This window comes from Diceros bicornis, chromosome 4 (assembly GCF_020826845.1).
Source record: "Diceros bicornis minor isolate mBicDic1 chromosome 4, mDicBic1.mat.cur, whole genome shotgun sequence".
NCBI lineage: Eukaryota > Metazoa > Chordata > Mammalia > Perissodactyla > Rhinocerotidae > Diceros > Diceros bicornis.
The window spans coordinates 75,732,346-75,744,753 of record NC_080743.1 but is presented as its reverse complement, the minus strand read 5'-3'; the positions used below and the strand labels follow the sequence as shown (position 1 = coordinate 75,744,753).

General features: G+C 43.9%; 1 protein-coding gene across 1 annotated transcript; it reads right to left on the bottom strand.

The window, feature by feature from the left end:
* Positions 1–6,916: 6,916 nt before the first annotated feature.
* G0S2 (G0/G1 switch 2) lies at positions 6,917–8,058 on the bottom strand. Its single transcript, XM_058539769.1, has 2 exons — positions 7,865–8,058; positions 6,917–7,713 (listed from the first exon to the last, which is right to left on the bottom strand). Exon 2 carries the CDS (start codon positions 7,670–7,672, stop codon positions 7,361–7,363), a length of 312 nt encoding a protein of 103 aa, XP_058395752.1. The 5' UTR covers positions 7,673–7,713; positions 7,865–8,058; the 3' UTR covers positions 6,917–7,360.
* Positions 8,059–12,408: the final 4,350 nt, after the last annotated feature.

The following is a 12,408-nucleotide window of genomic DNA, read 5'->3' as shown; positions in this document are numbered from 1 at the left end:
TCACATCAGCAGGAGCATGGAGTGGACGGTAGAGGGGAGACAGGAGCCTGCAATAGGATCCACATGGGATAGGGACTCCATAAGTAGGGACAATAATTCCAGCCTGATTCACACCAATTAATGATGGAGGGTCACACCCCAATTCAGCGGTTTTCATTCTTTTGGACTAAGGCATGGACAGCAGTGCATCAACAAAAAGTTCACTGTCTTCATCCATTTATTTATTCATTCTTTAGCAAGTATTGAATGAACACCTACTCCATGCCAGGCCCTGGGCTAGGCGCTGGGAATAGAGTTGTGAGTCAAACTAGACATGGCCCTGTCCTGATGGAGAGAATAATCAACATGGTTGCACACTGGTCTCTCTGAGATGTGGGAAGGAAATTTAGAGGAAGGACTGGAATTGTTGGGTGCTAATGTCTCCCTTGGAGCAGCCTCATTGGACAGATTTTAGATAGTCATCTTTCGGTTTCTTAGCTAAAATGGGACGTTGGTTCTTTCAACAGCCCTTCTGCTTGCAGTATCTACAAGTTTCCTTATCTACAGGCTCCCAATTCCTAGAGGATAGAAGGCTTTTTAGTCTTGTTTTTCTTTCAGGATCCAGTTTTTTTAATCTAGAGAAGCATAAGTTCTATTGATTTCTAGCTTATTTACTTTCTAAGGCTCTCTGAAAATGTCTAGCCACATATTGGATATTTTCTAAACTGCCAGTTTGGGATTTCAATTAATTTTTTTTCTCATTAAATCCCCTAATTCATATTGAGCCCATTAAAAGAAAACAAACAAATGAACAAAACAAAACAGACAAATCTCCTTTGCTTCAACTGTTGGGTCTACTCCAGAATACTCTTTGAAAGTTTCATTTTTATTTAGTTTATAATTTTGACTCTTTGTCCAATGTGCTTTTAAAAGAAAGGCTTCTGGAATTGTCTTTTATACTGTATTTTCTAGCCTTCTTAAGGCACTTTTTTTTTCATTTTGCACGGCTGAGTTATTTAAATTTTTCCTTTCTTACCCTGCTGCTTTTAAATATTTTTCTCCAGTTGAAGGACAAAAAATTAACTGAACTACTTGGTACAGATCTGTAGTCCAGAACAAGTACCTAATAAAATCCTGAATAATGTAACAAATCTCTACCTGACTTTCTGAGGTTTAGGAAAATCCTTAATTATGACCCTTAATATGGATCCAGACCAGGGTTTAAATTTAACTTCTTTAGGGATGCTTCTGGTTTGGTAATTTATAAGGTGATCGCTTTTTTCCCAGAGAAAACTCAGAAGAAAAGGTGGCTCATGTAGAAGGTCAGGTAAACATGAATGGAAAGAGAGAGAAATGAAATGAGAGTGGGTTTCAGAAGGTATCAGAGTGTTTGAGAGAGACCATACGAGAGTTAGAACTTTGTCTTTTAGGTCTCAGTATACTAATTAAAGAAGCTAACCATTGACTCTTTAGATTTCTGGGATTCCTCTTAAAAATATTAATTTATTCTGGGGTTCCTCTTAAATGAATTAATTTATTAAATTTGACATGTCAAAAGTTCTCCATGATGGCCATTGTTACTCTAACTCAAAATTTTTGCCCTTACCAGAGTAAGTGCAAGAATTAGGATTACAGTACAACTTTATATGGGAAGCAAGAATCGTTCCAAGAGGAGGCTGCACTTTTGACATAGAAGAATCCAAGAAAGACAAGAGAGGCCACTTAGAAAGAGTGTGTACCTGAGAATGGTATCTTGGTGTCTCTTTCTAAGCAAAGGTTAGGAAAGGGCCATGCAATCAATGACCTGATAATCTTTGACCCCGGGGTACAGACTGAAAGTGACCTTCATTTACACATTGACAAGACAGAGAGTGCACTCATGAAAGTTTTGTACGGGACTCAAAGCTAAGTTTGACCAATTGCCTTTTCCTTGATTGATCACCAGTATAATGGACCTCCAACTGTTATTATCCCTTAGGAACAGCTTGGATTGGATTGGCCACTTATTGGACCATTCCATATGGAACACTCCCTTATTCATATATCAGAAATAAGGCATTCCAGTACAAAACAAAAACACATAAAATAAGACTTTATAATATAGACAAACAAAAGCAAAAGCAAAGTAAGCAGCAGGGGAATAAGCAGTTTAATGGCAAAAATAGTTATCTAACAATACACTTCCAAAACAAAGGGTCTAATGAACTTATACAAGACCTATGTCTAATTACTCAATGGTACACCTCTCAACCAAAATGCCTAATGACCTTACACAAAGACCTAGGTATAATTATTTACCAGAATATACATCTGTTAACTAAAATTTCTAATTAGTTTATAAAAAACTGGGAACTAATGATTTTTATACAAAGGCCTGTTTGGTTACAAATCATAGAAGCCGTGAGAACTCAATGAATCTAGTTCAGATTATTGTCGAGACTGACTTACCTGGCAGCAGATGTGAAGGACAAATGGACTTTGGGCACAAGGAGCCCAGTAGGAACACTTCTTGGTTTTGGGGAAGCAGGCAGTTCACATAGGCGTACTTTCTCAGATGTAAGTGGGCTGACATCATCTATAGAAGCATATTTATTTGTTGATTGGCTGGCACTCTGAAGTATATGTATAGAGTGAGTCAGTTCCTGGTTGGCTGACCCTCAGAAGTGAGGGGCTATCACTGGTTGGTTGGCTTGTAAAAGTGTGTTAACTGAGATGAGTTGTCATTGACTGAGCCAATGGGTTTAAAACTGGTTCTGGATACCATGATTATAGAACAATCAAACTTGTCCTAAGAATGTGGAAAGTTTTTAATATTCTTGCAGTTGATACCTGCTATTTGTTTCACTAGAGCATAGTGCAAGTTGGTATCTTATATAGCACAAAATTATATGTTTATTTATATTAATAGGTCAGAATCTTGTGATGTTTTGCAAAGAGCAAGGTGACCAATAAGTGTTTCACTGTGACCAAATTTGAGAATCACTAGGTTCAGCAACTAGGTTACGGTATTTTCTAAAAGGCCAAAACATTAGGTAGATAAACTTAATCAGGAAAGAGTTTATTTTTGGAAATAAATTCATTACTTGTGTGTGTGTGCGTGTGTATGAGGAAGATTAGCCCTGAGCTAACATCTGTTGCCAATCCTCCTCTTTTTGCTGAGGAAGATTGGCCTGGGCTAACATCCATGCGCATCTTCCTCTACTTTATATGTGGGACGCCTGCCACAGCATGGCTTGATGAGTGGTGAGTTTGTCTGCGCCCGGGATCTGAACCTGTGAACCCCGGGCCGCCAAAGCGGAGTGTGCAAACTTAACTGCTACACCACTGGGCCGGCCCCTTGAATTACTTTGATTTCTTAATGACCTAAGATCTGCTTCCTTTTACTCCTATTTGCTAGTCCTAGTTTTGCATTTTCAAGTCACATAAAATAAGTCTATTTTATTGGACTTTATTGGATCAGTATGGCAGCCCTTCAAATATTTTGAGACAATTGTTATGTAACACTATTGTATCTTCTTCTCTCTAGTGATCCATTTAATTGTTCTGTATGTGACAGGGTTTCTGGACTTTTACCTGCCCAAGTCACTCTGAACTATGCAAGTTTTTGTTTGTCAAGGTCTCTCTTGAAATATAACAACAACAACAACAGTAACTATCATTGGCTGAAAGCTTACTATCTGCCAGGTACTGCTCTAAGCACTTTACATGGATTATCTCATTTAATCCTTAAAATCATGCCATGAGGAAGGTACTATTTTATAGATGAGGAAAGAATTTAGGTAACTTGAGGTAGAGAGTTTATAAGTAACCTGTCCAAGGTCTTAGAGCTAGTGTCGGAATTCAAACCAAGCAAATCCAGGCGGTCTGATTTAAATTCTTTGGTTTCCCACCTGCCAGACTGCAAAGTAAAATAATGCCACCTCCTCTTGCCTTTTTCTGGTCGGTCATTCTACATCTACCAATTAGGTGTTAGTTTGTTTTGGCAGCCCTGTCACAAGCTCTTGTTGGCTTATATCAAGCTTGTAATTGGTGAAAATACCTAGGTCTTTTTCACACTATCTACTGCTAGAATAAGGCTTCATAATTCTGTGGTCATGCAACTGATTTTTTGGACCTAAATTCTGTTACTGTATCCTCTTCCCTATTCAGTTTCAATTGGCAGCGTCAGTCATAGTTCCAGCCTGTTGAGTCATTTTGAATCCTGACTCTCCTGTCTCAGCTCTGCATCACCAACAGAACTGGTAAGTAGACTTTCTGTCACTTCTCCTAGGTTGCTGATAAAATTGCCAATTTTATCAGGGCCAAGGACCATTTTTGTCCCAGTGTTGGAAGAGGGACCTATCATGTTTGATCACAACCAGGCATAGTCTTGCGAGACCACCTCAGAATCTTGATTCTGAAACTATTAAGCAAACCCTTTTCCCTTACTTTCCTTTATCCTGGGGTTTCTAAAACTCAGTCCTATTGACATTTTGGACTGGAGAATTCTTTGTTGTGGGTAGCTGTCCTGCATGTTATAAGATGGTTAACAGCATCCCTGGCTTCTACCCACTAGATATGTCTCCAGACATTTTCAGATGTCTCCTGGGGGGACAAAATTGCTCCCTCTCCCTTTGAGAACCATTGCTCTAACTTCATAATAGACGAATTGAGCAATCAAGTATTTATTAAGAACCTACTGTTTGTCTAGGACTTGATAATTTTTATGAACACTCAAGAGGAACACATAGTCCTTAAGAAGATTATACTCTGTCCCTGGAGGAAGTGGACTCAGTTCTGTGACAACCAGTCTTTTCCCCTTCTAATCTAGAGCTTCTTACTATGATTTGAATTCCTGAGGAGGAAGCTGGGTAGAGCTAGACATCAATTAGGCATTCTTGGGAGCTTGCCTTCCCTCTTTTCCTACCAGATAGCTAGTTTTCTTTCTTTTTTTCTTTTTGTTCTCTTTTCTTCGTTTCTTCCCTCCCTTCTTCCTTCCTCCATCCCTCCCTCTCTCTCTTTCTCTCCTTCCCTCCTTCACTCTCTCTCCCTAAAATATAGCTACACAAAACAACTGGAGAAAAAGGTCCATTACTGAGTGATTCAGTATGAGACCCAGACTGTATGACCTGTAGGAATTCAGAGAAATGAGAAGATCAGTGAGGACAGAGAAGATTTCAATAGCTTGGACTTGATTGAGTTGGGTAGTTCAAACATGTATAGGCATGAGACATAACGTTGAAACTAAAAGTATATAGACATTACCTACATATTTAGGCAACTATGTAAAAAATATATATTTTTTTCGTGTATAGGCAAACCAAAAAATATAGACATTACTTTCTAAACCAAAAATTGGAGTACATGATTTGATATATAGTTTGACAATAAGCAGAATATTTGAAATCGTACCTCTCTTGGAGAATTTGAGGTATATACTCTCAGAAGGTGTGGAGATTGTGGGTGGGAGGACATTCGGGTGGGAAGAGTAATATGAACAAAGATGTGAAAGACCAAAAGGGAATAGCAGGGTACCAGGATTCCAGCTGGGCAGCCTGAGAAATCAGGTGAGAAGCTGAGATGGAAGCAGATCACGAATACACGGAAAAATCTGGCATGGGAGTTTGGTCTCTGACGTTTCCTGAGTGGGGGAGCAGCAGGATGAAAGGTATTGAAGGAAGAACAGTCTGGCGGTGGATCATTTTGGGGAGAATGTGCTAAAAGGTGCAAGAGGTGGTTTGAGCTATTGAGAGCTGGACAAGGTGGTGGCCAAATGCGCAGAGGGATATAAATACAATAGGAGAGGCATTTTGGAAGAATAAGATGGGGTGAATTCCTAAGAAGGTTTTTGGACATTTAAGATGAGGCTATGTCTTAATATAGGGCCAAGATTCCCATTTTCTAAACTGGAAGAACAGTGGTGCCACTGACATTCTTCTCCTCCTTTAAATATGTCTCTTTTCCCTTGATCTCACCCCATTCTGACTGCTCTCTTGTTTGGAGTGAGAAGGATAGATTTCAGGGAGAGATGACCAGGGGCAGGAACCCTGGGTAGGATTTGAGCTGACAGAAATAAAATGGAGGAGGGTGTGTGTGTGTGTGTGGGAGAGGGGTGTTGGTGGAGAGAGTCTGATCAGAGGCAGTGGCACAAGCCATTGGTACATTTGGCAAAAATGCGTAGCCATTAATGACAAGAGTGAAATGTCTGTACCTGGTTAGGGCAGGAGACATGTTAAAATCACAAAGAGAGTAGCATCAGGCCCATGCCCCTAACTACCTCTCTAAGGGCCATTGTTTGAAATTTCCTTTGCCAATCCCTATAGAGCCACTGAATTAGTTATTACCACAGAGCAAGCTCTGTCCCTGGAGGAAGAGGACTCAGGTCTGTGACAACCAGTCTTTTCTCCTTCTAACCTAGAGCTTCTTACTATGATTTGAGTTCATGGTGAGGAAGCTGGGTAGAGCTAGACATCAATTAGCCATTCTTAGGAGCTTGCCTTCCCTCTTTTCTACCAGCTAGCTAGTTTTCTCTTTTTCTTTCTTTCTTTTCTTTTTCTTTCTCTCTCTCTCTGTGCTGAAATACAGTTAGGAAGAAAGAGGTCTCAGCCGTAGGAGCCTCTGGGGTGCAGGTGTGAGACGGCAAATGGGTTTTCTGCCCTAGAATTAATCATTATCTCTCATTCACATACTCTAGCTTAGAAGTTGATACATCTTCTGATCTTAAAATGCTAAATCTGGTGGGACTTATAAAAGTTTCTCTCTTCCCACCCCTAACATGAAACAAAAATAAATCCTCAACAGACTTATAAGCATGTAATATGAATAGCAGAGTCCCCAGCAGTGAAGCAAGTGTTGCCTGACCTTCAGGAGGCTGCTCTCTCCACAGTGCTCAGGTAAGACCCCCTTCACCAGCATGCCCACCCTTCCTGCTGCCCACCCCAGGGGACCATGCCTGGAATCAGATACTGAGATGTAGTATAAAACATTTTTTATTTCAAAATGCAAAATGGTGGTCACTGTAATAATAATAATAATAATATAATAATAATAATAATAATGATAATAATAATATGAAAAGCATTTCTCCTCCCTCTGCCCCAGTGCAAAATGGTAGATACACTCAGATAGCTTAAAGATACATAGTTTTGGATACATCATCCTTCTGCACTGCTGCACAGCAGCAAAACTCAATCCCAAACTCCTTTTGGTGGATCCATGTGGTAGTTCAGTTCTGGAAGTCAGTGGCTTCTCAGAAGGAAGTCCAAACAGCACAGGACTCCTGCTTTCTCCCACTTGAGGTTGACCTGCGCTCTCTTTCTTGCCTTGCCCTCTCTCTCTGTCTCTCTGTGTCTCTAGCTCAGTCTTTTCTCTCTCCCCCTCCCTCTGCTGGTCTCCCAGGTTCTTAGGAGGCATGCTGCCGGTTGGAGAGGGCCCGGGTGCAGAGGATGGCCTCCTGCTGCTTGCCTTTCTCCAGCAGGGCTTGTGTCGGGAGGGCTTTTCCCTCCCGGGCGGCCTGCAGCGCAGCCACAGCTGCCTCCTCCTCCCGCAGGCGCCTGGAGGCCGTGAAGGGGCTGCACACAGTCTCCACCAGGCCTATCACCACGCCGAAGAAGGCCAGCACGCTGCCCAGCATGTACAGCTTCAGCATTTTCCGGTTCGGCTTCTGGGCCATAATCTCCTTGGCCAGAGGAATCAGCTGCTGGACCGTTTCCATCTCGGCTCTGGGCTCTCTAGGCTGTCGGGGGTGGGAGTGACCTGCAGGAGCTGCAGAGCAGGAAAGGGGGACGTTTAGCCACTGAAGGATAGCTCCAGCTTTCCCGAGCACCCCTTACTCAGCTCTCTTGGGAGAGGCCCGCTGAAAGGGGTACCCACGCGGGACCCCGCGCCCCCGCGCCGTCGGGCTCACCTTGGTGCTGCAGCGCGAGCAGGAGGCAGCGCGAGCTGAGGGTGGCGACGTACCGGCGGTCGGCGCGTCCGTCGGTCCGCCGGGCCTCTGCGTTCTCCTCCTCGTCGGCAGCCGCGGCTCTCCCAGATGGAGACTCCGCAGCTGGCACCTTGTCAGCGTCCCGGGGACGCTTATATCTTTTCTCCGAGACCCGCCTCCTGGGTTCCCTTGGCTGGGGCCAGCGCAGCACCGGCCAAAGAAAGGAGGAAGGGCGGGGGGAGGAGCAGGGCAGGGACCTTGGGGGAGGCGCCCACGAACTGTGCACGCCCGGGCCCGTGTGAGCTAGGGCTCCCGGGAGGCGGAGGTCGCGCGGGGGGTGCGGGGGAGGGCAGGCCTGGACGAGGAGGTCCCATTCCGGGTGAGCGCAAGGGTGAGGACGCGGAGCCCAGGGAAATATCTGCGTACATTTCCGACATGACTCTTTCTGACTGGTGTGGGGGGGCGCACAGCTTCCCTCGTCCGGGGCAGCCTGAGAAGGATCCTTTATGAGGACGTCTGGGGGCTCTACCTAACTGAAAAATTTTTAGTTTTTATTCAGATGGTTGTCATCTTCCCACGTGTGTGGGGTTCAGAGGGGAGAAGGCAAGGGGGAGGGATCTGGGTAAGAACCAGAACAGATCTCCAGGCTCTGCATAACACCGGCTGTGCGTACTGTTTCTTTCCAGCCTGACTGGTTTTGTTCACTGGTGATTGCATTGCTAGGGTAGCTTGATAGACTATTCTTTGAAGGTGCCCTTTTGTGCACAGAGGTATGGGTATGTGTGTGTGTGCTCCATGTCAGTCTCTGTGCCTGCAGGTGTATGTATATATACTTCTGCATATCAAGGAACTGCCATTAAATCCAAATTGTCTGCACTCCCATTTGAGAGGTGAAGTTGGGGGCTGGGGGAGGTGAAGACGGAAGGGGGGCTGTTGGTAAAATTTGCTGGTCTGGAATGCAAATATTTCACGCTCTCCTCCATAATTATTTGCCACTTCCCTGGATCTGGGGGTGAAATTCCCCTGTGCCAGCTCAGCTTTATCATAGAAGCAGTTGACAGTTTAAGGGCAGAAGGGTGAGAGTAGATAGTTTGTGCAAGAAGCTCAAGAGTGGAGGGTACTCTTGAAAGCGTGAAGAGAGTGGGATTGATTGTGTCTAGGATTAAACATCATCCCTTTGGAGAGGTGGGTGTTCTGATTTAGCTTTGTTATCCATAGACCCCAGTTAGCAAGTAAGAGAAAGGAAGAGACAAATAGGCCAAAGGGCTTCAAGCAGGGAGAGGAAGAGGGCAGGGGGAGAAGGGGGAAATCAGACTGCCCAGAAAATTGCAAAGGCCTGTGATGCAATCTTGCGACAGCCTGTCACAGTCAGTTGGGCTGAGCCCTGCAGGGAGGGACAGGGGAAAGGGCTGCTTCAAGGATCAAATATTTGAGTCATTGGAAATTTTAACACTAATTGTTCTTTGGTGCCTGAGGCAATTTCCGAGACAATTCAGTTAAAAGAGGCAACACTGACAACTACCCTTGGCCTTGGCTATTAGTAGTTTAGGTAATAGGATTTGTGTGTGCCGTTTGGGCAAGGTTACCTAAATAGCAGATTTAAGATTCTACCTTTTAGTTCGTACACAAGCAGTCAAAGGGACAAGGGGCCAACTAGGGATTATTCCTGGAGGATTGTGTCTCCTGTTTATTATTCTTTTAACCTTGTCAAGCAGGAAAATTCTGTAGTAAGGGACCAAGCTGAGATTAATATCAGTCTGCATTTTCTATGAATCTTCCTTATAATTTTGGAGAAGTCTCTAATAACTGGCAGAGACGGTTTGTGAGCTTCCTCAAGATCTGTGAATGTTCCAAACATTGTGGCTGCTGAAAGAGCACATGATGTGCATCTTAATATCAGGGCTTTTCCCTGGTTTCTGCTCTGAAGGTGAGTCAGCCCAGCTTTGGACCCAAAACTCCAAAATTGGCTTGTCAGTAATCATTTCCGGTGTTGCTGTAACTGAAAGACGCAAACCACACGTCTTCCAGGGTCAGGAGACTGTAATTTACCTGGGGTTCCCGTTTCTTGTGATTTGCTGTGGTAGAGCGCATCACCACCTCAAATAAGTTCCCCTCTTTCTCTCTTTGATAATCTGGCATCGACCTCCAGGCCCCACCAGCTTGCTGGCCAGGGCTGGGCAGAGAGGGCAGCAAGTGGCATGGATTGGAGTTGCCAGTAGATTTGATGTTCCTGGTTTGGATGGTAGCTGGGACTGAGTGGAAGATGGTGGGAATAGAAGGGTCACCTCATGCTGAGGAATTTCTGACACAGCTCCTCTGTCTGAGTGAGGAAGAGAACCCAGCTTCCAGGGTAGCGGGTTAGGTAGGGTTTGGGAAACTCAGCATGTGCTTTAAGTGTGCTGATGTCACTTTAGAGATGTAAAGCCTTGTGTTGTTGCATCACACAGGTCAGACACAGGTGACAGCTGTGAAAGTCAGATCAGTCATAGGGTGACCAGCCGTCCCGGTTTGCCTAGGGCTGGGGGGTTTCCGAGAGATGCAGGACTTAACAGTCTGAAGGCTGAAACTGGGATAGTTCTGGGCAACCTCAACAGTTGGTCACCCGACTGTTGAGTCTATCCCAACATTTAATTCTTGCCATTTCTAGGAAGGCAGGGAGGGCCAGTTTAAAATTTATTTATTTTGCTTTCCAAATCCCTTTCTCTTAAACATTAAAACACCCAGAGCCATCGGCAGAGGAAACAATCACGAAGGGGTAACAGGTAGTCCAAGGGGTAAGTGCTGAAGGCGGATAGAGCTGCCCCAACCACTGTGCCTTGGGGTTTGAAGGAACAGGGGACAGAGCTTTTTTGATGGTTGGTTGTGTATGAACCTCAATTATTAATATTATTATTTTGTTACCAGCTGCTTGCTGCCTGGCCAAGTCACTGCCCACCCCTGGGATTCTGGGAGGCTGGAGGGAGGGGATCATCATAGGAGATATGATAAAACTATTTGTTTTATCCAGTCCTATTTTTTTTCCAGTCGTTTAGTTACTTTCATTTCATGTAAATTAGTTTTGGAAAGAAGGTTTCTTATTCCTCAGATATCAATGGAAGATTTTAAAATTTACGTGTCTAACCATTATCTTCCTCTGATCTTGTGGATTAGAGTTCTAGAGTCTAGACATTTCTGTGCGGGTATTCTGCTTTCATCGCAAGCTTGATACACTTACAACAAGACTCCCTATTTTCTCTGTACTCTTACAAACTAAGTCACTGTCTCAATATTCTTATTTCTAACAGTGGCATCTCCATTTTACCTGTTCTCTGGGTTTGAAACATTGTGGCGTTTTCTTGGAGAGGCCTTCCTTGAAGAGTCCCACCATTCTCTACCCAGTGCCCTGCTTTGTTTTTCTTCATGGCATTCAGTACCTGACTTTATATTGATATGATTATTGGTTTGCTTTTGTATTATCTTCCATGCCCCTTGGAGGATGAGCTTCATGAAGGCTGAGATTTTGTTTTGTTCTTCCCTGTGTCCCCAGGGCCCAGTATAATCCTTGGCATATAGTAGGTCCTTAATAGGTAACTATGAGATTAATGAATGTGTTCCCCACTGGACTATGAAGGCTGGCTGGGGAGGGACCATGTCTATTGTTTGCATGCAGTCAGACTTTTAGTGGATGCTCAATGAAGCATTCAGGGTTTTTTTTGGACAGTTCTTTTGCCTTTAGTCATCTCCTTTATAATCCATCTCAAATGCTACCACAAATAAATCTTCCTAAAATTAAATTTTTATTCTTAATTGCCTATTTAAAGCCCGGATGATTTCTCGTTGCCCACATGATGAACCCCTGGATTCTGCATGTTGAATTTACTTGATAAGTATTCTTGGAACCCAGGACCTCTCTGATCTGATCTTCCATACTCATCTAACTTTCTATCCCATTCTTCTCCAACAAGAACCCCGTGCTCCACAGATGGGTTTCTCATAGCCTGAGAAACAATTTATTTGCATTGTTGCTGCCTCACCTTTGTTCATACTCTTCTTCCTACCTGAAATGCTGTTCTCTTTCTACTCTGTCTTCCTCCCTTCCGTTCATATGCTCCAAGAAGCCACCACCGCCTGTGCCAGCACACCCTGATCTCTCCTTTCTGTGAATTTCAGCGGCCTTTGTGGCTCATACTGCACAGGTTGGCACTGCATTGTCTACTGTTTTATACAGCTCTCTCATTGTCTCCTGTGGGCTCTCCCTGTCTCTGTGGAAGACCAGATCTTTGTACCTTTAATGGTGCTAACATATATAATAGGGGCCCATTAATACTAGGTATAGTGGCCTGAAAGTCAGTACTGGAATACAGATTGCAAAATGATGAGTTAAGACTCTCGTGGGAGGTTATTTTGGGCACAGTGGCTTGTCCTTGGCTGAGAGCCTTGGGATTGAAATTGCCCAAGGCCTGGCAACTTGGCCTAGTTCCCTCCACTCTGGCTTCCTCACCTTTCACTTCCACTCCCAACTTAGTGTCTGATATTACAGCTATTGG

What these genes read in the sequence shown, in the direction of transcription:
- G0S2 (XM_058539769.1), bottom strand. Translation starts at nt 7,672, where the DNA reads ATGGAAACGGTCCAGCAGCTGATTCCTCTGGCCAAGGAGATTATGGCC.